The 25320-nt window shown below is 37.2% G+C and overlaps 3 protein-coding genes across 4 annotated transcripts in view; 1 reads left to right on the top strand and 2 right to left on the bottom strand.

Moving 5' to 3' along the window:
* Nucleotides 1-22313, bottom strand: part of LOC107562374 (beta-1,4-galactosyltransferase 1-like) — a 32992-nt gene extending 10679 nt beyond the window's left edge. The window contains exons 1-3 of one of the 2 annotated variants that reach the window (XM_016246999.1): nucleotides 22302-22313; nucleotides 6270-6566; nucleotides 3031-3266 (exon numbers count right to left, since the gene is read on the bottom strand). In XM_016246999.1, the coding sequence (XP_016102485.1) occupies nucleotides 3031-3266; nucleotides 6270-6543 (510 nt within the window). In that variant the 5' untranslated portion in view covers nucleotides 6544-6566; nucleotides 22302-22313. Of the gene's footprint in view, nucleotides 1-3030; nucleotides 3267-6269; nucleotides 6567-6769; nucleotides 7197-22301 lie in introns of those variants that run through there. The other variant, XM_016247000.1, reaches the window with a different exon arrangement.
* On the top strand, nucleotides 10372-17987 carry LOC107562372 (RE1-silencing transcription factor). Its single transcript, XM_016246996.1, has 4 exons — nucleotides 10372-10501; nucleotides 12555-13492; nucleotides 13623-13706; nucleotides 15202-17987. The coding sequence occupies exons 2-4, from the start codon at nucleotides 12565-12567 to the stop codon at nucleotides 17205-17207; spliced, it is 3018 nt and encodes a 1005-aa protein (XP_016102482.1). The 5' UTR covers nucleotides 10372-10501; nucleotides 12555-12564; the 3' UTR covers nucleotides 17208-17987.
* Nucleotides 18988-25234, bottom strand: LOC107562373 (nitric oxide-associated protein 1-like). Its single transcript, XM_016246997.1, has 7 exons — nucleotides 23889-25234; nucleotides 22753-22917; nucleotides 21019-21230; nucleotides 20741-20872; nucleotides 20534-20650; nucleotides 20247-20364; nucleotides 18988-19415 (listed from the first exon to the last, which is right to left on the bottom strand). Exons 1-7 carry the CDS (start codon nucleotides 25129-25131, stop codon nucleotides 19183-19185), a joined length of 2220 nt encoding a protein of 739 aa, XP_016102483.1. The 5' UTR covers nucleotides 25132-25234; the 3' UTR covers nucleotides 18988-19182.
* Between the last annotated feature and the right edge of the window lie 86 nt (nucleotides 25235-25320).

Here is a 25320-nt window from a genome sequence, read left to right as displayed (position 1 = left end):
AGATGTAAGTAGCACAAATAGATGCACACTTCAGAAAATAGGACAGCAGAGAAAATAAATACAGGCTAATCAATTAAAAAAAAGACAACTCTGTCATTATTTTCTCACCCTCATTACATTTAATTTAATTCAATTCATTTAACAGTGTTTAACAGAAAAAATAGCAACATATGGGATTGCGATGTCATAAGGATGAGTAAATAATTATAAAGCATGTTTGGATTAATATAACTTTTCACCAGTAAATAAATAGATAACCTTTAAAAAGTCACCAGTCTTTCAAAAAGATTAGATAAAGTGATTAAATTATGCTTTGGCAACACAAAACAGCTATTTTTGGCACAGAACTGCCATCCCTGGTAAAATGAGGAACTTAAGAGAGTGAGAGACAGAGGCCAGAGAAAATAAGGAAGGAAAAAGAAACCAACAAAGAGAAAACAGATAATCAAGAAGCCAACATTACCATTCGTTAGACGCAGCCAGGGAAGCGTAGTGTGATTGGCCAGATAAAGAGCAAGCAGACATCTCACCTTTTCCTGAGCGCAAGGGCCTCTGATGTGCATAAAAGGGGTTCGGTTTGAACAGGAAAAAGGGAAGGAATGTAGGATGAAAGGGTGAAAAAAAATAAATGCAAGGTGCAGAGAAAAGAAGGGGGTGGCAAAGAGAGCAAGAGAATAATTAGAAAGAACAATCAAGTAACACTTCAGAGAAGACACAATCAGAGAAGACCACAGACAAGTCCAAAACCTTCTTGGCGAGCACATTAGGATGTTTTTAGTGCTTTTAAAGCCGCACAGAATGATACACATTAGTCATTTTGTTTACTTGGAAAATTCCCAAACCACTGATAACTGATTGTTTGAAATGGATTCGATGAAGACATCTGTTCTCTGAGAGTCCCAAATAAAAGAGAGACAAGAACCGCAGCACTGTGTCTCACCTCGTTCCAGTCTGTAATGTCATGGGTATTTACTGAAAAACGACAACAGACCGCTCAACGTTGTTTTGAAAGGACGCCCAGCCCCAAACAGCAGCTGTCTCTATCACAGTCTGGGGAAACTACTGTGTAATGTACCTCGTTTTAGCACTGATTAGCTGTACTTTTTTATGATGGCGAGAAATAGCTGAAGAATTCCCTGGTGATTAAATGTAAATATTTGGGTCCATTGAAAAAAATGCTATTCACTAAATAATCCCCAATCTGAATATTGAGACTCCATCATCTTTTGTTCTTCTCTTACACATGAAGCTTGGCACTAGGGCTGTGACGGTATGGGATTTTTTTCTTACCGTGGTGAAGAAGCGCTTTTTCAAAGCGAATACGAAACGAAATAGCCTATTGCATCATCCCGTAAATAATTGGGCAAAACTTATGGATAATCAATCAATGCTCTGAATCACTGCTGTCCATTTACATGATCAAGATAAGATAGCCTAATATAAGACTTTATTGATCCCGAGCTGGAGAAATTTGCTTGTTACCGCAGTGCTGTGGTGATGACGGTGATGACCTCAACACCGCGGTCGGCATCTCATTACTGCGGTAATGCGGTTATCATCACAGCCCTACATGGCACTGTGTACTGCATAATGGCCTGCCATGTTGTTCCTCATTTGGAAGTTGCTTTGGATAAAAGCATCTGCTACAATACTAATTGTAAGCGTACGTAGCATGACCTCCTCAAAGTAGGGATGTCAAAAGTACTGGTACTTTTGCACAATATCAGTTAACCAATTTCGCATGCTTGTAATTGTCAAACTTACATAGCATCAAATCAGTATTCATGCATTCTATCAATTGTAACACTTTACTATGAGGTTCCATTTGTTAACATTAACGTAATGCGGTTATCATCACAGCCCTACATGGCACTGTGTACTGCATAATGGCCTGCCATGTTGTTCCTCATTTGGAAGTTGCTTTGGATAAAAGCATCTGCTACAATACTAATTGTAAACGTACGTAGCATGACCTCCTCAAAGTAGGGATGTCAAAAGTACTGGTACTTTTGCACAATATCAGTTAACCAATTTCGCATGCTTGTAATTGTCAAACTTACATAGCATCAAATCAGTATTCATGCATTCTATCAATTGTAACACTTTACTATGAGGTTCCATTTGTTAACATTAACAATGAACAATATATTTGCTACAGTATTTATTCATCTTTGTTAATGTTAACGAATAAAAAATACAGCTGTTCATTGTTAGTGCATGTTAGCTCAGGTCCATTAAATAACATTAATAGATAAAATGTTTAGTTTTAATTATGTATAAGTTCATGCTGGAATCAACATTAAGTAAGATTAAGAAATGCTTTAGAAGGATTATTCATTGTTAGTCCATGTAGTTAACTAATTTTAACAAATGGAACCTTATTGTAAAGTGTTACCATTTAAAATATATGAGTGACTTATTTTACACAATTAATTTTTTGTCAAAATAATGGAAGCTTACATGTAAATAAAATGTATTTGCTCAATTAAAAATGGCAAATATTTTCATCAAATAATGGAGGAAATAAGTGTTCAATAAGATATTAGTTTTTGCTGTAGGAGTTAAAATTAATCATCTGTGCAAATATCAGTTAAGCAGTATCAATTTTCATTACAAGCATGTATGTAATTGTGAACAGCCATGTTTGTGAGCTACATTACTCAAAATGGCCAATGAGAGAGAAATGTGGATTTTGAGAGAAGAGTTCACTTAGCAAAACACATGCCAAACTTCATGCCCCTGCACGCCCACGTAACAGAGAGTTTACATTCCAGATTACACAACAGAGTAGACCATGCAGATTAAAGAAGTAAAAGATATTACAAAACACAGCTTTAAGAGGAAGGAACTCATCATTAATGATAACAACCAGATTAAAACATTTGTCTATTTCAACAAACTAGCACAGAAATTTAACCTCTTGACTCCACTACCACAGGCCTTTGAACCCTTCTGCAATTGAAGATTATGCACTCGTGACTCGCAGGTCAAAGACTGCATAAGTTTTACTGCACTGGTTGAAAGACAAACCTGGTTGATGACGTAGACACCGTAGTCCAGTTGCTGGCGCTGGAGGATGGGGTGTAGATAATACAGCCAGTACTTCAGGTGTTCGTCGCGGTTCCTGAAGGGGATGATGATTGCCACCTTCTGCTGGGCAATGCAGTCTGTGGGTTTAAACCGTCCACCGGGCTTCAACGTTGGGTTCTCTGACATCACCAGGTCTAGGGAGACCGGGCCAGAAAACTCTACCCGCATTGGACCCACTAGAAGAACCAAGACACAAATTACATGCTTTATTATGGAGACATAAAACTTATTTTTTAAAAAGCATTACTGATATTGGATAATTCCGACCATTAAAAAAAACAACCAAGCGCTACCTTGTGTCTTAAAGTAAACCCAGTCTCTCCTCAGAGAACTCATTATTATTCATCGCACTATGGTGTATCCAATTACATTATCATGCTACTGTTGCTACAAGCAACAGTGTCAATGTTGTCTGACAAAAGAGAAAGATAGCTGAAACAAAATAACCGTGTAACAAAGCTTCTCGGCCAATTTTTCCATTACGACACAGGGCTTCAGTGAAGCCAATTAATCAGCATCAGTAGATAATGTAAAAACTACCATATAACACTCATGCAAGAAACATGAATTTGCTGTATTGTCAACAAAGCATTACACAAAGGGGTAAATATAACAACCAGAGTCACAGCAGCTGTAAAAACGTGCTTTTGTGTTTGGAATCTGGACAGAGGGAACACAAAGTGACAGGTCACATCATTTATTACGACCACAGATTTCTCAGAAATACTGCATTGTGCCGAATCATTATATACTGGCAAAATGTAAACTCGTATGTGGATTCGTTATACAAAGACTTTTTATTTAAAAACAACCAATCTAAAACAGCCTAGATGCACAAAAATGGGTGAATTTAAAACTGCCCAGAACATATCTACACTGTAAAAAAAAAAAATGTCTGTAGTTTTTACTAAATAATTTTGGCAGCTGTGGTTGCCAGAATAATTTTGTAAAAAATACAGAAAAACTGTAAACACATTTACGGCCAAAAACTGTAAATTTTACAGTACAAATACTGACAACCACCATAATAATGCAGGTGGTAAAAGAGAAAGCCACATGAAGAATCAAAGTGCATCACGAGTAGCTTCGCCACAAGCAGAAGTATATACTAATATATAGAAGGTGCACAGAGTCATTCATGCAAACACAAAACACCATCATGGTAACACACATGATACTTAAATAATGCATTAAACTTTCATTAAACAACAGAAGATGTAACAAAGTCCAAATATACATAACTAAATCACAAAAACTATTAAAAAACATGATTATTTAAACAAAATACTTTCAAATGTGGAGTGTCATGCAGGGAATTCTGGGAATATCAGTTTACAGTTTTTGACTGTAAATTATACATTGATTTGTTATTTTTACTTCTGAAAACTGTCAAATTAACAGCATTTTACTGTAAAATTACATGAAATGTCTGGTTAGATATTTTACAGTTTTTCCCTGTATATAGTACGGGAACTTACGGTTAACCTATTAACTGTTTTTTTCCGTAGCGTTTTTACTAAATGTTTCAGTTAAAATTACACTTATTTTTTACAGTGTAGGCATATTTAACCCCAAATTCAATTGGAAAAATATGTATATTTTGAATAAAGAAAGTAAAGCCTATTTTTCAGTTGTAGTTGTCATCTCAGTAAATTTAGATATGGCATGAAAATTTGTGCATGCCGGACAAAAGTTTGGGATCATTGAGATTTCTAAATGCATTTAAAAAGGGTATCTTATGCTTTATGCTATTTTCAGTGTTCTTTGATGAATCCAAAGCTCAAAAGAACAGCATTAATTTGAAAGGAAATGTATGGAACATTATAAAATATCTTTACCGTCACTTTTGATCAATTTAATGCACCCTTGTTGATTAAAAGTATTTTTAAATATTAAAAGGATTAAAAGTATTTCTACATTGATAATAATTTAAAAAAAAACTGTAATTTTGAAGTGTAAAAATATTTCAAAATATTACTGCGTATACTGTATTTTTGATCAAATAAATGCAGCCTTGGTTTAAAAAAAAAAAAAAAAACTTAATTATTCTAAACTTCTGACCAGTATATATTTTAGTTTTCTTACTGAGTATATATATTTTAAATAGAAAACAGCATATAACTGAAAATATATAATATAAATTCATATTGCATGTTATTATAAAGTTAAACAATGATTAAATTATATTTATTTTAGTGCTGTCAAACGATTAATTGTGATTAATCGCATCCAAAATAAAAGTTTTTGTTTACATAATATATGCGTGTATTATGGAAGCCCGTTTCCGCCACTGAATAAAAAATAAGAGGTAATTGCAACTTTTTTCTCGCAATTCTGACTTTTTTTTTTCTCAGAATTGCGTGGTATAAACTCGCAATTGCGAGTTAAAAGTCATAATTGTGAGATATAAACTCGCAATTCTGAGAAATAAAGTCATAACTGAGAGATAAAAACTCACAATTCGGACTTTTTTTTCTCGCAATAGCAAGTTTATATCTCGTAATTCTGATTTTTTTTCTCAGAATTGTGAGATATAAACTCGCAATTCTGAGAAAATATTTTTTATTCAGTGGCGGAAACAGGCTTCCATAGTGTATACTGTGTGTATATGTATTATGTATATAGAAATACAAACATGTGCATGTATATATTTAAGAAAATATGTTATGTTTATATACAAAAAAAAAAAAAAAACAAGAAGGGGGCAAACACTTTTTCACACCACTGTATATTTTATATATATATATATATATATATATATATATACACATACATGTAAATATTTACTGTATGGGTTTGTGTGTGTATAATATATACACACATAATTGTACACATACATATATTATGTACACAAAAACTTTTATTTTGAATGCGATTAACCGCTTGACAGCACTAATATATTTATATACAATTACACAAACACACACATGTCTGGTTTGCTATCCTCGTGGGGACTCTCCATAGGCGTAATGTATTTTCTACTGTACAGACCGTATGTTCTATTGCCCTACACCAACCCTACCCCTAAACCTACCCCTCACAGGAAACTTTGTGCATTTTTAGATTTTCAAAAAACTAGAAAAGAATAGAAAAACAGGTACACACACACACTCATTATCTCTCTCTCTCTTGAACAAGTTCCCAGAGATCAACTCTACACAAATGAAACAGCAGCTCACCCAATCGAGGTGGATTGTCGGGGCATGTTTCCAGCTTTCTCTCGGTCTCTGTGACATTAGACACAGGTGGCAGACTGCTCTCCTCTGTAGCGACTCTCTGTTCGGTCAGTTTCCTGTGGATCTGAGGGCTTTGCTGGTTTTGTACAAAGGTTTGCCTTGAATCTGAATTTCTCATATAATATATGAGAGTGACAGAGATGTGTAGGAAACATAGAAACACCACTAGAGAGCAAGTCTTGTGTAGAAGATTGAAATTCCCAGACGCATCCCGCATTGTTGAAATCCTGGAGATGGCAATTTTTTTTTTTTTTGGATTGGTTGTTATTTACAATCTAACACAATCGATCACTTACTATGTGCTTTCTACTTCCTGGGGTTTTTGGGTAACATCGAATATTTATATACAAATTTACAGGTTGCAAACTCTGTCAAATTCTGTTTTAATTATACAATTATATACAATTTTATATAAATATATATGTCTTATATAAACATCTCACACGATTCCACTAAATCTTGAATAATTCAAGAGCTCAGCTCACTTCTCCGCTAGCAACACGTTACATCTGGCTCGTTTCCTTTCCTACAGCGTTCTTACATCCCCGATCATGATGGACGTTTAAACCTGTATAAACTCACGAAAACAGAACTACAACTCTCCTTCAGATCCAGAAGTCAAAAGTCCGCCGAGAGAATATTAAAACCCCACATCTCAAAAATCCCGGATGTTTTACATGATAAACCTCCGTGCCAGAACGATCCGCTATAATGTTATCGGAAGGGAGATGGCGATAAGTTTCCGGACAAACTCCAAAGCGGTTTTTACTGTAACGCGTAGAGCTTTCAGATAGGTTCATAAGTTCTGGGGGAAGAGTTGAGCTCGGCTTGTCAAAGTCTCTGATCTCTAAACACTCAGCAGGCAAACGTGCTGTTGACTTATGACTTGTAGATAGGTTAATGAGCTAGTTGCGTCATCATGTGAAGCCAGCTACAGAGAGAGGAAGTCAGGAAGAGAGGAAGTCAGCTTCACAATAAAAGCCTTCTCCGCGCTTCTGTTTACTCCTCGGATGACTTAGTGAAAGGTGTCGTGACATGTGGCCAAGTACTTGGAATTAGTGGACAAAAGAGCATTTAACCAATCCAAAGTGAGCACACACCACACACCCGGAGCAGTGGGCAGCCATTTATGCAGTTGGGGTTCGGTGCCTTGCTCAAGGGCGCCTCAGTCGTGGTATTGAAGGTGGGAGAGAGTGCTGTACATTCACACCTACAATCCCTGCCGGTACAAGACTCGAACCCACAACCTTTGGGTTAAGAGACCGACTCTCTAACCATAAGACAAAAACTGCTTGGTTGGTCAAAAATACATTTAATTAATTATTCATAAATGAATATGTTTAGTTATACGTTGGTTGGTTTATTTAACAATACTTTAAATCTACTATTTTATAATGTGACCGCATAGTTTTAATTTTTATACTTTGTTTTTTTCTTTTTTTTTGATTAAATTTTACTTTCCGCTTTTGCTATTTTACATCAAATAAAAATTTGAGAGAGAATGATGCATAATAGGGTCTATTATAACTTAAATTTATATATATAATAACTAAAATTTCAGTTATAATAGACCCTATAAATTGTACATATACAGTACCAAATGCGCTTTCTTTGATGGAAACAGACATTATCTTTCAGAGACGAGTTTGAATTTAACAGCTCTAGTCATGTGACTATTTACGCCCAGCTACGAAAAAGTTAACTGAAAATAAAGTACACCCTGAACACAAAATGTAACTCTGTAAAACTTTTTCAAACTCAAAAATAAAATGGGCACTGGATTAAATTGTTTATTTAAAAAAATAAAAAATAATAATAAGAATGGAAATGGCCTAAAAATGATGTAGGCCTATAGATGGGTTGCTCATGTTTGAGTTAGAAATAAATTCTTAGAGTTTGTTACTTCCCAGATTCATTCTTTCGTGCAGAAGGGCCAATGCTTCACACGTAGATGTTCAGCGCACCCTTGTGGCCACAAACAATATAACAATATGTTTGTAAAATACAGCGGCATGTTAGGATGGAGCAAAACTAAATCACACAAACCGTTGTTATACCCCTGCTTAAGTGAGATTTAGCATGTTAAAAGCGTAACAGAACATTATTATTGCCTTGGTAGATCATTTGCTGCAAACACTCGACTGTGTAGTAACAGTTTTTATTTGATACACATTCATATACATAGGTGATATTGAAACTTTTAACCATTTGAGACCTTTAAAAAACTGTTGAAGACTCTCTTCTGCAAGCACCATAAACTTGCACCTTCTATTAACCCTAAACAACGAATTTCCATTCATTAATGACATTTGTTTAAAAGTTCAAATAAAAAAGCCATTGTGTTTGACAAAAACAATGACAACCTTTCACATTTGGTGTTTTTATACATCTATTATACATATATCAGCTAATTGCAGAATAATACACAAGTTATTACACAACACATAAGAAATTATGAAATGCCAAGTGACTGAACCAGGAAAAAGATACATTTTTGCCAAAGTTGTGTCCCAAAGTTTATTCATTTTATTTGATTATTTCTACTCAAACTGGTTCATCAATAGTCAAATATTTTTTTTCAGTCATAATTTTAGGACCTGATTAAAACACACTTTTCATTAGACCCATTTTAATTTAATTAGGAAGACGTGATTTTCAATACCAGATTTCAGTACCAGATGCCTCTTCTTAGGAAAAACTGGATTGTTAAAAGTGTGAAGAAAAACCCCCCAGACATAATGTAATGGAAAATAAATAGTATCCCCCACCATCTGTACAAGTTGTTTGCCAAGCGCCTGTGTTGATCCTGTGAGTTCAGCTGCCTAATATCGTCCTGTAAAAATATTCCTTTAAACTTAAAACATCACTGTTGCCTGTTCGCCACGTGTAGCTTTAGACGACAAACACGAAACAATGAGTAGAACTTGTACAAAGCTGGCTACTACTAAACTAACAGCGCCCGTTCAAATGTCGTCGCGGCATTCTTGTGTATTTGTTCAGACCATTCTGTCACTCGCGCGCTCTCCAGCAGTGCTGCCAGCTCACTTTCAGGGGAAGCTGCTAAAGGCAGATCGATTTGTTGCTGAAAGTTGCTAAATGATGTTGTCGTTGCGTGATGCCGTCATTGCATAACCATGACCCAAAACAGCGTTTTTATGTGGAGTACACGAGATTACTCAACTCTCAGCGAAACACATTTTTTCAATGTTATTTGTTCATAAAAATATTATTAACATAAAATATTTCAATTTGTAAAAGTAACACAAGTAGCACATCTTTATGATCTGATTTTTTTACAACATTGAATTATTGAACAGTTACACATTTCATGTATTTTCTTATTAACTAGTAAAACTGCACATTCTGAACAATTATAGTTTTAAGCAGTGCACTAGTTAATTAGTGTGCTACACAAAAGTCTATAAAAATAGGACACAATGTACTGTTTATATGAAGGGACAATACGTATAAATTTTTTTACGGGTGTTTCACCTGTGTTTTAAATTCCACATTGCATTTTGTGTTTTAAGGTTACAGGTTATAACTTAATGGATAACATCCTGGCAGAAAATGACTAGTTTTTCCACATATTTTTTCTTACGGTGTACCTAACTGAACAACAATTACAAGCTAATAACATGCTGTATCATAAATGTGCATTTATTATTGACCAATTGGAACTAGCAACTTAATGCACATTTGTTTGTACTATTTCTCTTGCTCTCTCCTGGTTGATGTGCTGCTTGGCTGGCTAGCTGTTCAATGGTTTCCTCTTTTTGTGTCATTTAGATGAAAATATGTCTTTTTTATCATTTGAGTCACTTTACAAAAGTTGCCCAAAACTTTTTAAAAATAGCTAAATTTGTTGCTAGGTGCTTTTTGAAAAAAAAAAGGTTGCTAGGGTAGTCTGAAAAGTTGCTAAATCTAGCAACAAAAGTGCTAAATTGGCAACTGCTCTCCACACACAGTAGAAAAACACACGCGAGTAAACTTGGAGAGCGCGAGAACGGCAGCGCGCTGACGTCACACCTCCCCCAGCGAGGGCGCGCGAGAGCGATGTGCTGGAATGCGCGTGAATGTCGCGTACTTCCTCGACCGATGTGAGAGTTTGGAAATAACTTCTCTCGAAACTTGTTTCTACGACAACGTCGCCAAACAACGAGCGAGCACCGCTGGTGAGTTCGTGCGTTTGGTTCCGTCGGGTTCGGAGCCGAGTAGGGTGTGGTGTTGTGTTGTGTTGTGTTGTTTTGTGTCGCGCACGAGCCCAACTAAGTTTGAGTAAGTGGAGTGAAAATGGAGGGTTGCATTGAAAGAGAGAGGCGCTGTCCAGGGCTGATTTCAGCACGGAGAGACAGCAGATCAGGACCACGGCTAACACACACGCGGACCAAATTAAAAGTGCAAAAAGTGCGTAACTTAACGAGAAATTACACCGAAAATCCTCCCCATGTTCTTCGATCGAATGTGTTGAATAAAAAGTGTAACTTTGTTGGGTTGTCGTGCGTAAGTGTGTGTTGTTGCATGCATGCAGTTTCCGGAAAAGTCGTTTTTCCATGTTGTTGAAGGTACGCAACGCAACTTTTGCGGTCAGATTGACTAGAATTGAGGTTTTATACGAATATTCAAGCTGGACAGCGACTTTCCTTTCGTTTTTAGAATAAATCACATCCTTTTTATGATGTCTTTTGAGCTTTTGTTTATTCGGAAATCACCCAGATTTCTGTGAGACGCCAAGTGGACGCCTTCATTTGTTTTTAGTCATGTTAAAACTCCATGTAGTGAAATTAAATGGAGTGGGGTTTTTTTGTTATGTTGTGTGTTTTAATATTTCGTGCAATGTGTAGCTCGCTCTTCGTCTGATTGAGATGGGTCGTGTTTGGAGCTGTCCAACAAGGTCAAAGTTTTTCACTCCTTATTTTGACAACTTTGATTTAACGCTGTCAGATTTTCACGCAAAGCCAGTTTGAGCTGGTTAGTGCTTTGCTGGTTGAATGAGTTAATTTAAATAAACGTTCATGTCATGCTGCTTCAGTTCACACATCGGCTATATTTTTTCTCCTCCACTGGTAGAAGTTGTTGGTGGTGCTGTTTTAAAATGGCCGAACACATTTCAGAGCATGCAAACTCGCAGGCATTACACACACACACGCGCGCGCGCGCGGCTCTGTTTGCCATGATCATACTTCTCCACACTAGAGCAGGTTTAATTAAACTTTAACTCAATACGAGACCTAGTTTTAAAACTTTGTCGGCAGTACAGTGTAGCATTTAGTGTTTCTATATCTATCTATCTGTAGTGTTCTACATGGTATTTAGAAATATTATACTATTGTATGATAATATCATTTAGTATTATATATCATATTCATATAGTATAACACTTTTAAACTATAATTATTTAGTGTCTCTAAATATTATAGATTATAGTATTCAGATAGAATATGGAATAACTTTATGGAATATGGATAGTACATAGTATTTATAGCAAAGTATTTTGGGCTGAAGTGCAAAAAAGTTTAATCTGAATTGCGTAGATTTCAATAAATTGTGTTGTACACCCATACAAAATAGAGTGAGATGATTATTGTTTACTCGGTGCACAGAGAAAAAAAAAAGTGCCCCACAAAGTTTTGGTTGAAATAATGCAACTCAGTAAACATTGTGTTGTGTTATTGTTGCTCTGAATATATTTCATGCTTGTCTTGGTTAGATTGCATCTTAAAAGTCATGCCTTAAGAATTGAATCATTACTTTTGAGGAGCATTGCCATACATGGTTGGGAGCTCTGAACTGTTGGAATATAGACACTTGTCTGCAGTAATTCCCTAAAATAACCCAGAGTTAAAGCTGCTTATTGCTTTAATGGACTTCATACAAGAAAGAACAGGGTAATTTATTGACTCTATAAAGAGGTGTTGGTTTAGGCTTTGCTTGTTTCTTTTTAAAAATGTGTTTGGGAGTGTGAAATTGAGCAATCTGCTTTAACCTTGTAGGGCTAATCAATCAGAGATTGGCTCAGCCAAGACTCCTTATCTCAGAAAATGATGTCTTTTGATTTAATCATTCATTTACATGAAAGTGCTTGTTTTGTCATAGTCAGATGACTTGCTCTGAGAAGATGTCACAGTTCACACATCCTTTCAGACTTCTGCTTTCATTTCACATACACATTTTTATGAAATTATATTTTAAATGGCACTGAAATCACTGTTTCTATTTGCATTTCAGCTGGTTGAGCATGTCTGCTCAGACTGTGTATCCAGCTACTGCTGGTATCTTCATGCCTGTTGGCATCCCATTACCAGAGGTCGGCCATGACCTTCCCGAGCTGCCTCGGAACGACGTGGTCGCCCCTCAGCTAGTGATGCTCGCTAATGTGGTGGTATCATCAGAGGCATCTTCCTCAGACTACAATGCAGAAGAGAAACAAATGGTCGAACTCAAGACCGTTGGATGCAACAACTACTCTGACAGCGAGGAAGAGGGTGTTATCAGATACAGCTTTGACAACTCTGAGATGTCTGAGGGCACGTACACTGAACTTGCCACTGGGGTTGAGCCAGAGGTGACAGAAAGAGTAATAGAGCAGATTGAAATGGAGCAAGTAGAAGACCTCTTGAACCCATCTGAAAAGACCCCGTTTGAATCTTCACCAGCGGAAAAACGTAAGCGCACCGCAGTCGTCATCTTTGAATCCAACAAAAAGAAGAAGAAGCCTTTCTTTTGTAAACCCTGCCAATACCAGGCTGAGAACGAGGAGGACTTCATTCACCATATTCGTGTTCACGGCGCCAAGAAAATGACAGTGGTAAATGGCACAGCTGACTCTGACGACGATCTGGCCAGTGAGTCAGGCCAATCTCAGACACCGAACACAGAGAATAATGAAAGTTTGAGTAACTCCAAAGGTGTGATCCGCTGTGAGCGCTGTGGATACAACACCAACCGTTACGACCACTACATGGCTCATCTTAAACATCATACTAAGGAGGGTGAAGATCAGAGAGTATTCAAGTGCACCATTTGTGCTTATACCACCATCAGTCAGTATCACTGGAAGAAACATCTGAGGAATCATTTTCCCAGCAAGCTTTTCACTTGCAACCAGTGCTCATATTTTTCTGACCGCAAAAATAATTACATACAGCACATCAGGACCCACACTGGTACGTCTAAAATTCTCCAATAAGTCTCAATTCATTTTAAAATCACGCCGATTAAAGTTTACTTTTAGTGTCCTTTTATATAAACGGAAATATTTGTGAAAAATAAAATTTTATTTGATTCGTCTTGTAGGTGAGCGTCCATTCCAGTGCATATACTGTGACTACTCCAGCTCCCAAAAAACTCATCTTACCAGACACATGCGAACTCATTCAGGTGAGTCTCTTGTCCGTCTATTGAAGCATTCTTATGCTGAAATTGATCTAGAGCAGCGGTTCTTAATCCTTATCCTCGCGACCCCCTGCTCTGCCTATTTTGCATGTCTCTCTTGTTTAACACACCTGATTCAGATCATCAGCTCGTTTGAAGAGAGCTCCGTGAATGAACTGTGTTCTGATTGACATGGTTCCTACACAGTGTTCACTGCTCTCTACTTCCTGCACATGGGAAATCGCCTGAAGTTTACTTCACTTAAAGCAGCACTATGTAACTTTTGGCGCTCTAGCGGATAATAAACAGAACTGCACACATCCTGTGGAAGAAGATAACAACCGGAGCTACTTCTCTAAGTTTATGTCTATGGCGATTCAAGCAGGTATGTGTTACTCCGCAGCGGTGATGACCCGACCAGGCTACAATAGTCCAAATATAAGTACTTATTATAAGTGTACCGTAGTGATTCGGAATAAGACAAAAACGCGGTTTGGAAGATGAATTCATGATGTACTCGCTCATTATATACATTTTGCAAATTTTGAACACAGAAAAAGTTACATAGTGCTGCTTTAAGAACACAGATTTGCACTACACTCACAGACAAAACTTACTACAGAAGTGTAAAGGGTTATTTAACCGTAAACATGGGATTTGCATAGTAGTCTTGTCTCGCGCACTTTAATGCCATTTGAATGGAACATATATACGCTTAGTTCTAATGGAACAAACCTCTGAAGTGATAAGAGAAACATACAAAATGTGCAGAGCGGGGGGTCACAAGGACCAGAATTAAGAACCACTGACCTGAGTATATATTGTTATATTTTAGGATTTATAATGTAGTTTGTTCAATTCCAGTCCAGGTTTTGATTTAATAAATCTGTTCCAAAACCTACTGAGCTACCTTGTCCCAAGACTTGCAAAATTTCATTAGATTAAGCCAATAACAGCTCAGCTAATGATACAATATTTTAAAAAGAATAAAAATACATAGCACACGATTCATTTTTTATTTATTATTAAACCTGTTGCAGTGTATTCTGGGATATATTCTCAGTAAAATACTTGTGATGCTGCATTCAGTTTTGAAGTAGTTTATTCTATGTTTGGAAGAAGTCATGGGAATTCATTAAATCTTGAAGTTATAAAAATGTATAAAGTGTGTGTACATTTTTCAAGGCGACTATTTTGCCTCTGTAAACGAGCTCTCTGGGTTTTGGGATGGAGCAAATGTGCTCAAGTCCTCCATTTTCATCTTGTCAATGACATTTCTCTCTTTTGTTGCACTCCGTGGAGCCAGATGGCTTTGGATAAAATGGTACACGGTTTGTGGTATACAAAGTGAATTAGAATGTGATTCTGTATTGTGATGTGTTTGCCTGTCTTTTATCTGTATCCCCCTGCATGAGACTTGTGTCTGTGTTTTTCTCAAAATGTTGAAATAAAAGATTAATTGTTCAGCCTTGACCTTCTCCTTATGGTCTGTCTGGAATAGGTGAGAGGCCTTTCAAATGTGACAATTGCAGCTACCTGGCAGCCAACCAGCACGAGGTGACCCGCCATGCCAGACAGGTCCACAATGGACCCAAGCCCCTAAGCTGCCCTTACTGCCAATACAAGACAGCTGACCGCAGCAACTTTAAAAAGCATGTTGAGCTCCATGTAAACCCTCGCCAGTTTCTTTGCCCGGTTTGCAAATATGCTGCATCCAAGAAGTGCAACTTGCAGTATCACATCAAGTCCAGACACCCAGGATGCACTGATATCTCGATGGACGTATCAAAGGTAAGGCTTCGTGTGAAGAGGACAGACACTGACGACATTTTGCCAAATAAGCTTGTGACAGACCAGTCTGGATCAAGGAGATGTGACAAGCAGTTGGGAGAATTGGATGATGTTGAATCAGGTCCAATCAACCTCTCCATTAAGAAACCCACTAAACCCACCCCTGCTGTGGAGAGGGAGCTGACTGACAAGACCGCAAAGAAAAACCCAGATGTCATTGTGAAAGAAAAATCTGGAAAGCCGACCCAGCAACTCAAAGAAAAAACTGCAGAGAAAAAGACCATGCCGAAAAATGAGGGGAAAGAGAAAAACAGTAAGAAGGTTAAAGGAAAGACTTTCGTGAAAGTTGTGGACATCGCCGTGGCAAAAACAGAGGGCTGGAATGACAAACAAGCTAATAAAAAGGTAAAGAAGAAGGTAGAGAAATCCCCTAAATCTGTGGAGAAAGTAACCAAAGGTCGTCTTAAGAAAGAGAAGCCATTGAAGGAGACCGCTAACGAAGTTATTGTGAAACATCAACCCATTGTTGAGGAGCAAAGGTTAGATTTAGATAAAGAAAGTGCAGAGAAAGACCTTCTAGATAAACAGCAACAGCAAAATGAGAAAGAGGATAGAGAGCGGCTAGAAAAGGAAAACAGATTGCTAAATGAGAAAGCGAAGGAGACTGAAGAGAAAGAAAGTGCTAAGGATTGCAAGAAATCTCAACCCAAGAAACCATGCAAGAGGCAGACAAAATGGTCAAAGGTCAACAGGGAAAAGGATGCCCAGAGTACAGAAGCAGTGCAAAAAGTTAGGAGTAAACCTGTCAAAAGAAAAGCAGAGAACATGAATGTACCAGCGACGGAGTCTTCAGAACCAAATTGTCCCTCAACGCAGGTCAAGCGTACAATGAAAAATACAGCCAAGCCATCAACTAATTCTGGAGCTCCAGAGAGAAATCGCACCATACCCGAGGTTCTACAGGCCATGAAGAGCAAAGCCAAGAATGCTGAGGCAAGTGCATGCAAACCTGAGACTTGTGTCGTTGAGCCTGAGAAGACCAATGAAGTCCCAGAGAAGCTAAGCACTCTAGAAGCTGAAAAACAGCCCATCACAGAAACACTGGAGGTTCTTGACCAACCTGATGAGCAGACACCTACAGTAGTGACCTGCCAAGATGAGAGAAATCACAAGGAGTCTGCTTCTGTTGTGGAGGAACTCACAGTTCCATGCCAACCCCAAGATCTAGACTCTGAACAACCTAAAGAAATTGAGAACAAGGTCTCGCATGAGAAAGAAACACCAAAAGAAATTCCAGATGTAGACAGTGGAAGTGAGATGCCATCACCTACTGACAGCGAGACCTCTCAGGGTTTCAGCCAACAGCAGCCTGTTTTCAGTCCAATTCTTGAACTTCCCGGTCGACCTGGTCACAAATCCACTGATGCAGAGGATGACGAAGGTATCCACAGTAACGATGGGGGAAGTGACATCAGCGATAGCGCCTCTGAAGGAAGCTACGACTCTGGTCTCAACGGACTGGCTGCTGCCACCGAGGGTGGAGAGAAACTTCCAGAGACTCCGACAGAAGAACTTCCGTCTCCAACCAAACTGCTCAGTCACACGTGTATCTTCTGTGACCGTACCTTCTCTTTGGAGATGGACTACCGTCGCCACTTGAACCGGCATTTAGTAAATGTTTATTACCTAGAGGGGGCGGCTCAGGGTGATAAGTGAGGGGTATCTCGTATGGAAAAGGGCAACTTTTTTGTGTTCAAAGCAGTTTATGAGGTTCTCCTAGACTTGGAACTGAACAAAGCTTGTTCACTTTGTAATAAAAATTAGGTTCTTGTTGTTCTTGATGGCTTTACAGCTCATGACAGATGTTCTAGTTTTTAGCTTGCCATGACGCAACATGAAGCATCAACTAATTGATTTCTTACCCCAGTATTCTTTCAATTCAGAAATGAAATCCATTGTCAACTTGTGGTCGTATCCTATTGTTGAACCCAGACTGACTGAATCTTTGCTTAGTCATGTGCTCCATGACGAAATGATCATCGGGTTTTTCCTGTTTATTGTTACACTACTCGGAAGCCACAAAAAGGAGAACTGCTCTGAAAGCAAGAACACTTTCTCCCTCCATCCCTGCAGAGAGTTCAGATTAGCCAGACCCAGGTGGTCCAGTGCTGAATAGCCCTGAAGATAATGGGACTTTCAGTGTCTTTGTGCTGTTCCACTCCACTGAAGCGCCTCCATCTCTGGTCAGCATTAGACGGAGTGTGTGTTTAAATCTGGCTAATGTCATTGTTTTCAACTGTTTCTTTGTTCCCTTTTACAGTTTAGAGAGCACTTGACAACTAACCATAATCTTACCTCTAAGGCTCTGTTTCTCTCACATAAGCTAAACATTTCATTTGAACAGAAAAAGATTTCTGTACACTTCCTAACGGTCTTTCTTTGATTACGCTTGCTCTGCCTTTTAAGGAAAGTAGCATGTAGTTAGCAGAATAGTAGGTTATTTTCTTTCATTGTAAATTTGCTTTCAACCTTTTTTTTTTTTTTTACACTTCCATTGTAACTCTCATTTGAGTTTGGAGGTTATTTTATCTGTCAATTTTCTGGTAATAATTCTATTTCATGCTTAGTCCAAAGATTTTGTTGCTTTCGTCTGTATATACACTGTACATATTTTTTCTTTATTATTTGCTCTTCAGTGCCTCAGACAATCAATTTGAGCATTTTAATTCATTTCTCAGATATTTAGATCTCATTTACCTTCAAATGAAAGAATGGCTTGTCTTTTCTGTGTATTTTACCCAAGCAACATTCCCTTCCACATATCAAATTGGTTATCGACATCAAAAATCTGTTCATCCAAAGTTGATCTAATCATATTGAACTGACGTTTTGTTTTGTTTTTTGTATAAGTGTGAATGTGTTGTTGCCACAACCCTTGTATGTCAGTAAATCTTGAAAAAAAAAATTACTGTAAAAGAAATAAAATACTGTTATATAAATAAACTGCCTTTAATGCATTAAGTGCAATATTAAACTTTTGGATATATCACCAAAGCAAGATGTAGTTGGTTGAGGTTGTAGGGGCAAAACCCCAGGCCTCCGATGGAAAATTAGAAAACTATCCACGGGTGCCCCAGTGCCCCTTAAAAACTGCACTCTTGGATGGTTGGATACTTTATTACTGTAAATATGTCCTTCATCACTCTTTTTATGTTAAGCACTGCTTTTTTTGCTTTTCTTCTTTAGAAAAGCATTTTGCCAATTAATAACTCGGATTGTGCCATTTATCAATCTTTGTAATCAAGTGTGTGACTTGTCTTTTTCCAATCCTTAGTAAAAGTAGTCAAATTATATTAGCGAAAATGTTATGTTGTCCCTTGATTTGACTTTTTATGAATTATCTGAAAAACAGTTTACTGTGTGACCTGTATGTTTAGCTGAAGAATTTTCAATAAAAAAAATCTTGCTACAGTTTTTTTTCTTTTTATTATTTGAAGGGCATTTTAAATGGCAGAATGTATCAACATTTAATTATCAAGTAAACTCATAATCATTTAGATATTTTAGTATAAAAAAACAATACATTATTAGAAACTGTAATTGTCACGTAAGCAGTACATTCAGTTCAATTCGAACAATATTTTGAAGAACAAAAGCTTGAGGGGATATCAAGAGAAACCGCAACAACACTTCATTTTTTATTTCTCACTTTGAGCCTCTCAGCAGCTTTCACAGACAGACCGGTGTCTACCAGCACCTGTAGCTTTCTCGTCTTATAGGCGGGAGTCTTGTTGATTCTCTGTCCTTTCAGATTCACGAGGTGGGGCAGTAAAGGTGGGGTGCGCAAACATAGTCCTGCTGCTTCAGGGGCTTGAGTCCTCAACAACAGCTGATCTCCTTCGGCTGCTGTCACGGCAACCCAGCCTGAAAAACAAGAAAAAACTACATCAATTTAAGTTTCTTTAAATATATATATATTTTTAAATTTTATTATAAAAACGTGGCCAGCCAGACCGTAAGACTTGACCTTGGATACCCCCCCCCCCCCCCCAACTAGCCTACAAGATCAAGATGGGAGGATAAAAAAAATATTTTTCAATACTTTCTCTCGCAATTATATCGTTGGGTAATTATTATACTGTATTTAAATTATGGCCATCAGGGAGCCGCTACTAATATGCAGGGCATTGAAACAGCTTTTGAATGCGCACTCTCATTATACTTTCACTTTCAAGATTCGCGATCACAGACTCTATACTACGGAGCAGCAGTACCTCTACCACACATTTTACAAGATTAGATATTTGTCAGTGGTGCTCAGTATCTGCAAATCATTCGCCATTGTCCTATCAGTCATCTCTCCTTACTCTGTGTATGTGGTAAGTGAACTTTCATGTACTGTAACGTAACAGTTTACCACTAGCAAGCGGCTAACCATGTCCCTTTAGTGGCTCCGTAGAACGCATTATTTGTTTTCAGTGCCTTTCTGCATACGGATTCAGCTTCTGGCACACCCCCTAACCCCGCCCCCCGATGTCATCGTCCATCACGATGTTTCACTGTAGACATCGCCCGATGCCAATTTGGTAGACATCGCCCAACCCTATTGACTTTAAAACCTTACAAACATTTTTACTATAAAAGCTTACAAAATCTAAACAGCTAATTAAATGTAGACAACTGGCAAAACCTAGAAAGGCAGCAGGTACCATGATCAAAAGGACTTTTCTGCTTGTAAGTCACCCCAAAAATTACCTGCTGATGAGATCTTGATGTCAGTAATTGCAGTGTTGCAGCCCTGCCCTTGGAGTTCAAAGTCTTGAGCAATAAGTGGTGGAAAAGTTTTCATGCGCTCCTCACCACCAGATGGGACCTTGTCACAAAACAATGTAGAACAACAGTATTCAACACTGATAAAAATAATATTAAGAAATGTTTCTTGAGCACCAAATCAGCATATTAGAATGATTTCCGAAGGGTCATGTGACACTGAAGACTGGCGTAATGGCTGCTGTTAAAAATACAAATGTATTTCTACATACTGCAAGAAGGACATTCCCAGCATGTTTCTGGTAGATTTCATCAGCCTTGTCCAAACTGGTGATATGAACCGGGATGCGATTTGAAGCAACAACTGTTAACCAGCATGAGCTTTCCCCCTAGGGAGAGTAAAAGTACATTAAAAGCCATCTTGGTGTGGGGCAGATACAGCAAAAGATTCAGTTTTCCTATGTCATATGGACTCTTACCTCCAAATAATCAATGCGTGCCAAAGCCCCCAAAAATAAAGCCATACCGGGCTTCATTATAAACGTTCTCGGCATAATGGCCTGTGTAGGAACCACCAGCTTCACTTCCTGCTCATTCAACAGGCTGAGAACCTGGAAAGTAACATTTTGATCAAAATCTTTTGTGGTGCATGATTCATAATGATAGACTTTTAAAAATATGGGTATACAGAAATGATTGTAATTATGAACATAATTATATCACATCATGTGAGTACAGTTTGAATAGGGAGACTCACGTCATGTTCTTTCATGATGCCTGGGGTGTCATAGAACCAGTGTGCATCTTTGATTTCATTGTAGGTGAGCTCTGCATCTGTGGAGGTGTCCAAGGATGGATCCTTTTTAACATCTTCCCCCAGGTCTTCTCCAAAGCTCAGACTGTCGGGATCAAATTCCACAAGTTTTCTCTTGGGTGTCTGATTTGCTTGGAATGTCCTCCCAATGTGACCTAAAAAAAATAAAACAAATTATAATAATAATAAAATTAAGAAAGTTGCCTCCAATTAAAAAAAAAGGAAAATTCAGTAATTGTAAAACATTATTAATGATTATTAATGTATTACAAATATTATTAATAATTTCTGGAAAATCATGGGACACTGAAGACTGGAGAAATGGCTTTTGAAAATTCAGCTTTGCCATCACAGACATAAAATACATTTGGAAACATTAAAATAGAAAACAGTTATTTGTAAATTGTAAAAAAATCATAATTATTGCTAACTTCTGACTGGTCCTTACATATAAGGAATAAATGAAAATTAGAGAAAATTGTATCATCAAGAATCATACACACACACACACACACACACACACATATATATATAAGACCGCCGCCACCACCCTTACAGTATTGGTTGTTACTGAAATCATTTTTTATGTTTTTGTAATGGTTAAGCATGTGTAAGCTCTTTAGTCACAGTAGTATTTGTAATGATAAAATATAATTGTTATCCATCAATTTTCTAATTTACTGTTTTACAAGAAAGCACTGTACATACTTAACATTTATTAGACCACCTGCCATAATAAAAAGAAAATACTAATATTTTAGGAATCTGTCAAAAACTAAAAATGTTATTGCCATTAATTAGGCAATAGTAAACTGAAACAACGAAATAGTCTTTAAATCACACATAATAACAAAAAAACATAATATTTTGTACGGCCTCCTTTGGCCTTGATGACAGCTAACATTCTTGCTGGCATTGTTTTTATGTACTTTTCCACAGTCTCTGTTGTTATTGACTGTAATTGGGCATCTGAATAAAATAAAAATAAAGTGCTTTACTATTTTTCTGCCTTTCTTGTAAAACAGTACATTTGAAAATTCATGGATAACAACAATAATTATATTTTAGCATTAGAAACACTAAAGAGCTCAGCTTACACATAATGGTGGATTGACCATTACATAAACATAAAAGCTATTTTGGTAATCACCAATACATTTAGTTTAGGGCAGCTGTGACACAAACCTTACATTGGGTGGTGGTGGTCGAATACATTTGTTAAGCACTGTATATATATATATATTACATTATCATTACAAACGATCCTTATATATACACACTTTTGCTTTCCTTCAGAACATAAAATGTACTCTATAATGACAAATAGACCATCTATAACATTATCTTGTCTAATATACATTTAACGCATTAAAACAAATTTTAAATCAATCATTTTAAATGCTACAAGTGCATTTAGGCATCAAAACATTATAATGTACAGTATGAAAAATAATTGAAAAAAAGACATCTAATGGCGTTATTGAATTAAGTTAACTTTAAGTGAGCATTAGAAGATGGCAAAGGAAATCTAAATGTAAAAATGTCATGAGCATGCACAGTTAAATATAATACAATATCAGCCGACACAGATAAATTAAAAATCTTTAATAGCAGCTGATAACCAATATGGAACAGATATATTGTGGATTCCTAAAAAATCAAAAACTGCAAACTCACCAACCAAGTATCCCTGCTTGCTGAACTGTATGATTCTCTTCATCTCTTCAGGATTCATGTCGTCCTCTGTCAAATGAGATGCCTGTTTCAGTCTCTCCGCCCGCCTGAACATCCGGTGGGGGGTGGGGTTGATGATGGGAAACTTCAGCAGATTTAATGTTGTTCCTAGATTTACAGTGGACAGATACATGTGTTTTTAACAGTTACCCTGGACATCAATATCATAGCTAAACAGCTTAATCGTTCAGGAATGCACAACACATTCCTAAATGACTAAAAGGGTCAAGCAGGCTAAATAAAAAGCTCTTTGTTCTCGTTTTAGTACTTGAAACATTCCTCTCTTACACACACACTACTAGTCAAAAGTTTGGAATAATTAATTTTATTCATGTTTTTGAAAGAAGACTATTAAGCTCACCAAGAATGTGTTTATTTGCTAAAAAAAATACAGTAATAATATTACAATTTAAAAGAATACATTTGCATTTGAATATATTGCAAAATATAATTAATTTCTGTGATGAAAAGCTGAATTTTCAGTGTCACATGATCCTTCAGAAATCATTCTAATTTGTTGATTTGCTGCTCAAGAAACATATTTTATCATCAATGTTGAATGCAGTTTTGCAGCTTAATGTTTTGCAAAATGTGACACTTTTTGCAGGATTCTTGATGAATAGACTTTTTAAAAGAACAGCATTTATTAAAAAAAAAAAATTGTAACATTATAAATGTTTTTATATTGATTCATTTTTGATCAATATAATGCATCCTTGCTGAATAAAAGTATTGCTTTTTATTTTTTAAACCCATCTACCCAAAACTTTTGAATGGTAGTGTATCATGGTTTCTACAATAATATTAATCCTCAAAAACGGTTTTTAACTTTGATAATGTTAATAAGAGATATTTGTTGAGCATCAAATCAGCACATTAGAATGATTTCAGAAGGGAATTAAAAACCTTTATTATTCCAGACTTTTGAGTGTTTTAGTGAAACTTAGTGTATTTGTGAAACAGGATTGTAAAAATGTTATCAATCTACATAATTAATAATAATTTATTTATCATATTTACTGATTATGGCCAACATTTAGCTTAATTCCTGACCAATTATCTTGAATGCAATATCTCACCAGGCCATGGAGATATAGTAGCTTTGTGGATTACATCTGAGGCTCTGGATTTGCAATAATCAGATTCCAGTAGAGTATTAAACAGCGTGGATTTGCCAGCATTGGCCATCCCGACCAAATACACATCTCCCTTGTACTTCCAGGTCGACTGCAGTCTCGTTATAAGGTTTTCTATACCATATCCTGTTTTGGCACTGATGAGGTGGATGTCTTTGTTATCACTGGTAGAAATGCCCATGCTGGCACAGTATGCCTTCAGCTGACGTTTGATACGCTGCAGGTAATTCTCAGCATCTCCGGGCAGCAAGTCTATTTTATTTCCTAAAATCACAATGTGCTTATTCTTCCCAACAAGCTCTGGAAGGTCTGGGATGATGGAGTCAGGGAGATCCAGAAGATCCACTATCAGCAGCACTAAAGCCTTCTCTGATTTAATTATCTTGACAATCGCTCTGTACTCCTCTTTAGACATGGTGACGTTCAAAGCTTTCTGGTGGTGATTGATTAAAAAGCATCTCTGACATATGGCCTTCTTCAGTTGGTCCTCTTCAACTAACACTCTGAATTTCTCACTTGGCAGGTAACCTGGGATTTCAGGGTCCGCACAATGCATGAGGGCCCCGCAGCCGGAGCAACAGGTATCACTGACTGCCACGTCCACATCAGGAGTGCCATAGATCTTTTGTTGCTTTTTAACCTTCTTTGATTTGGTGCATCTGTCCAGTGGGAATCCTTCATCATGGAACTCAATCAATGAGTTTTCCTCCACCTCAGACTTTGCAGAGCCCTTTAAATGTTTCATTTGCATTTCCAGTCCTCTAAGGTGCATGTGATTGCCATGCTTTTCATGCACCGGCTTTGCGTCTGCATTACTTGTAAGATCATGCAAAAGAAGATGATCTGGCATTTCATCATCTTTATAGTCCACTGGTTCATCAAAGTCGGGGAACACAAATTGTTCTTGTTTCTGTGGCTCCACTAAAGTGTATAATTCCCGAGGTTGGTTTGATGCTGGCTCTCTAACACCTTTTCGAGTGCTGTAACATCTCAGACGTCTGGATGATCTGCACCTCTGTTTTCTGCCCACATGGGTTGCCCAGTCCTTTGATATTAAGCTGGAAACAAATGACCGTCGAAGCAGCGACACCCCTTCATGTTCCCTTGACAGCTGCGGTCTTGAAACATGTTTTAAGCACGTACGAGTGTAGAATTGCAATACCGACGCTCCTAAAAACTTGTACATTATTATAGCAAATGGCAAAATGTGTTAAAAGAACAGTAACATCTCTACAGCTTATACAACCTTGAAAAACATCGAAGCCACGTGAGTGAATAAAAAGAGCCACTCGCCATTTGGCTGGTATAATGTACGTCACCGGAAACATTATTTTGGACAAAGAATAATAATTAAAAAACATTTCAGTTTTTACTT

The sequence above is a fragment of the Sinocyclocheilus grahami genome, unplaced genomic scaffold (assembly GCF_001515645.1).
Source record: "Sinocyclocheilus grahami isolate Dianchi unplaced genomic scaffold, SAMN03320097.WGS_v1.1 scaffold820.1, whole genome shotgun sequence".
NCBI lineage: Eukaryota > Metazoa > Chordata > Actinopteri > Cypriniformes > Cyprinidae > Sinocyclocheilus > Sinocyclocheilus grahami.
The sequence above is the reverse complement of the archived record's forward strand: the minus strand, read 5'-3'. Positions and strand labels throughout refer to the sequence as shown.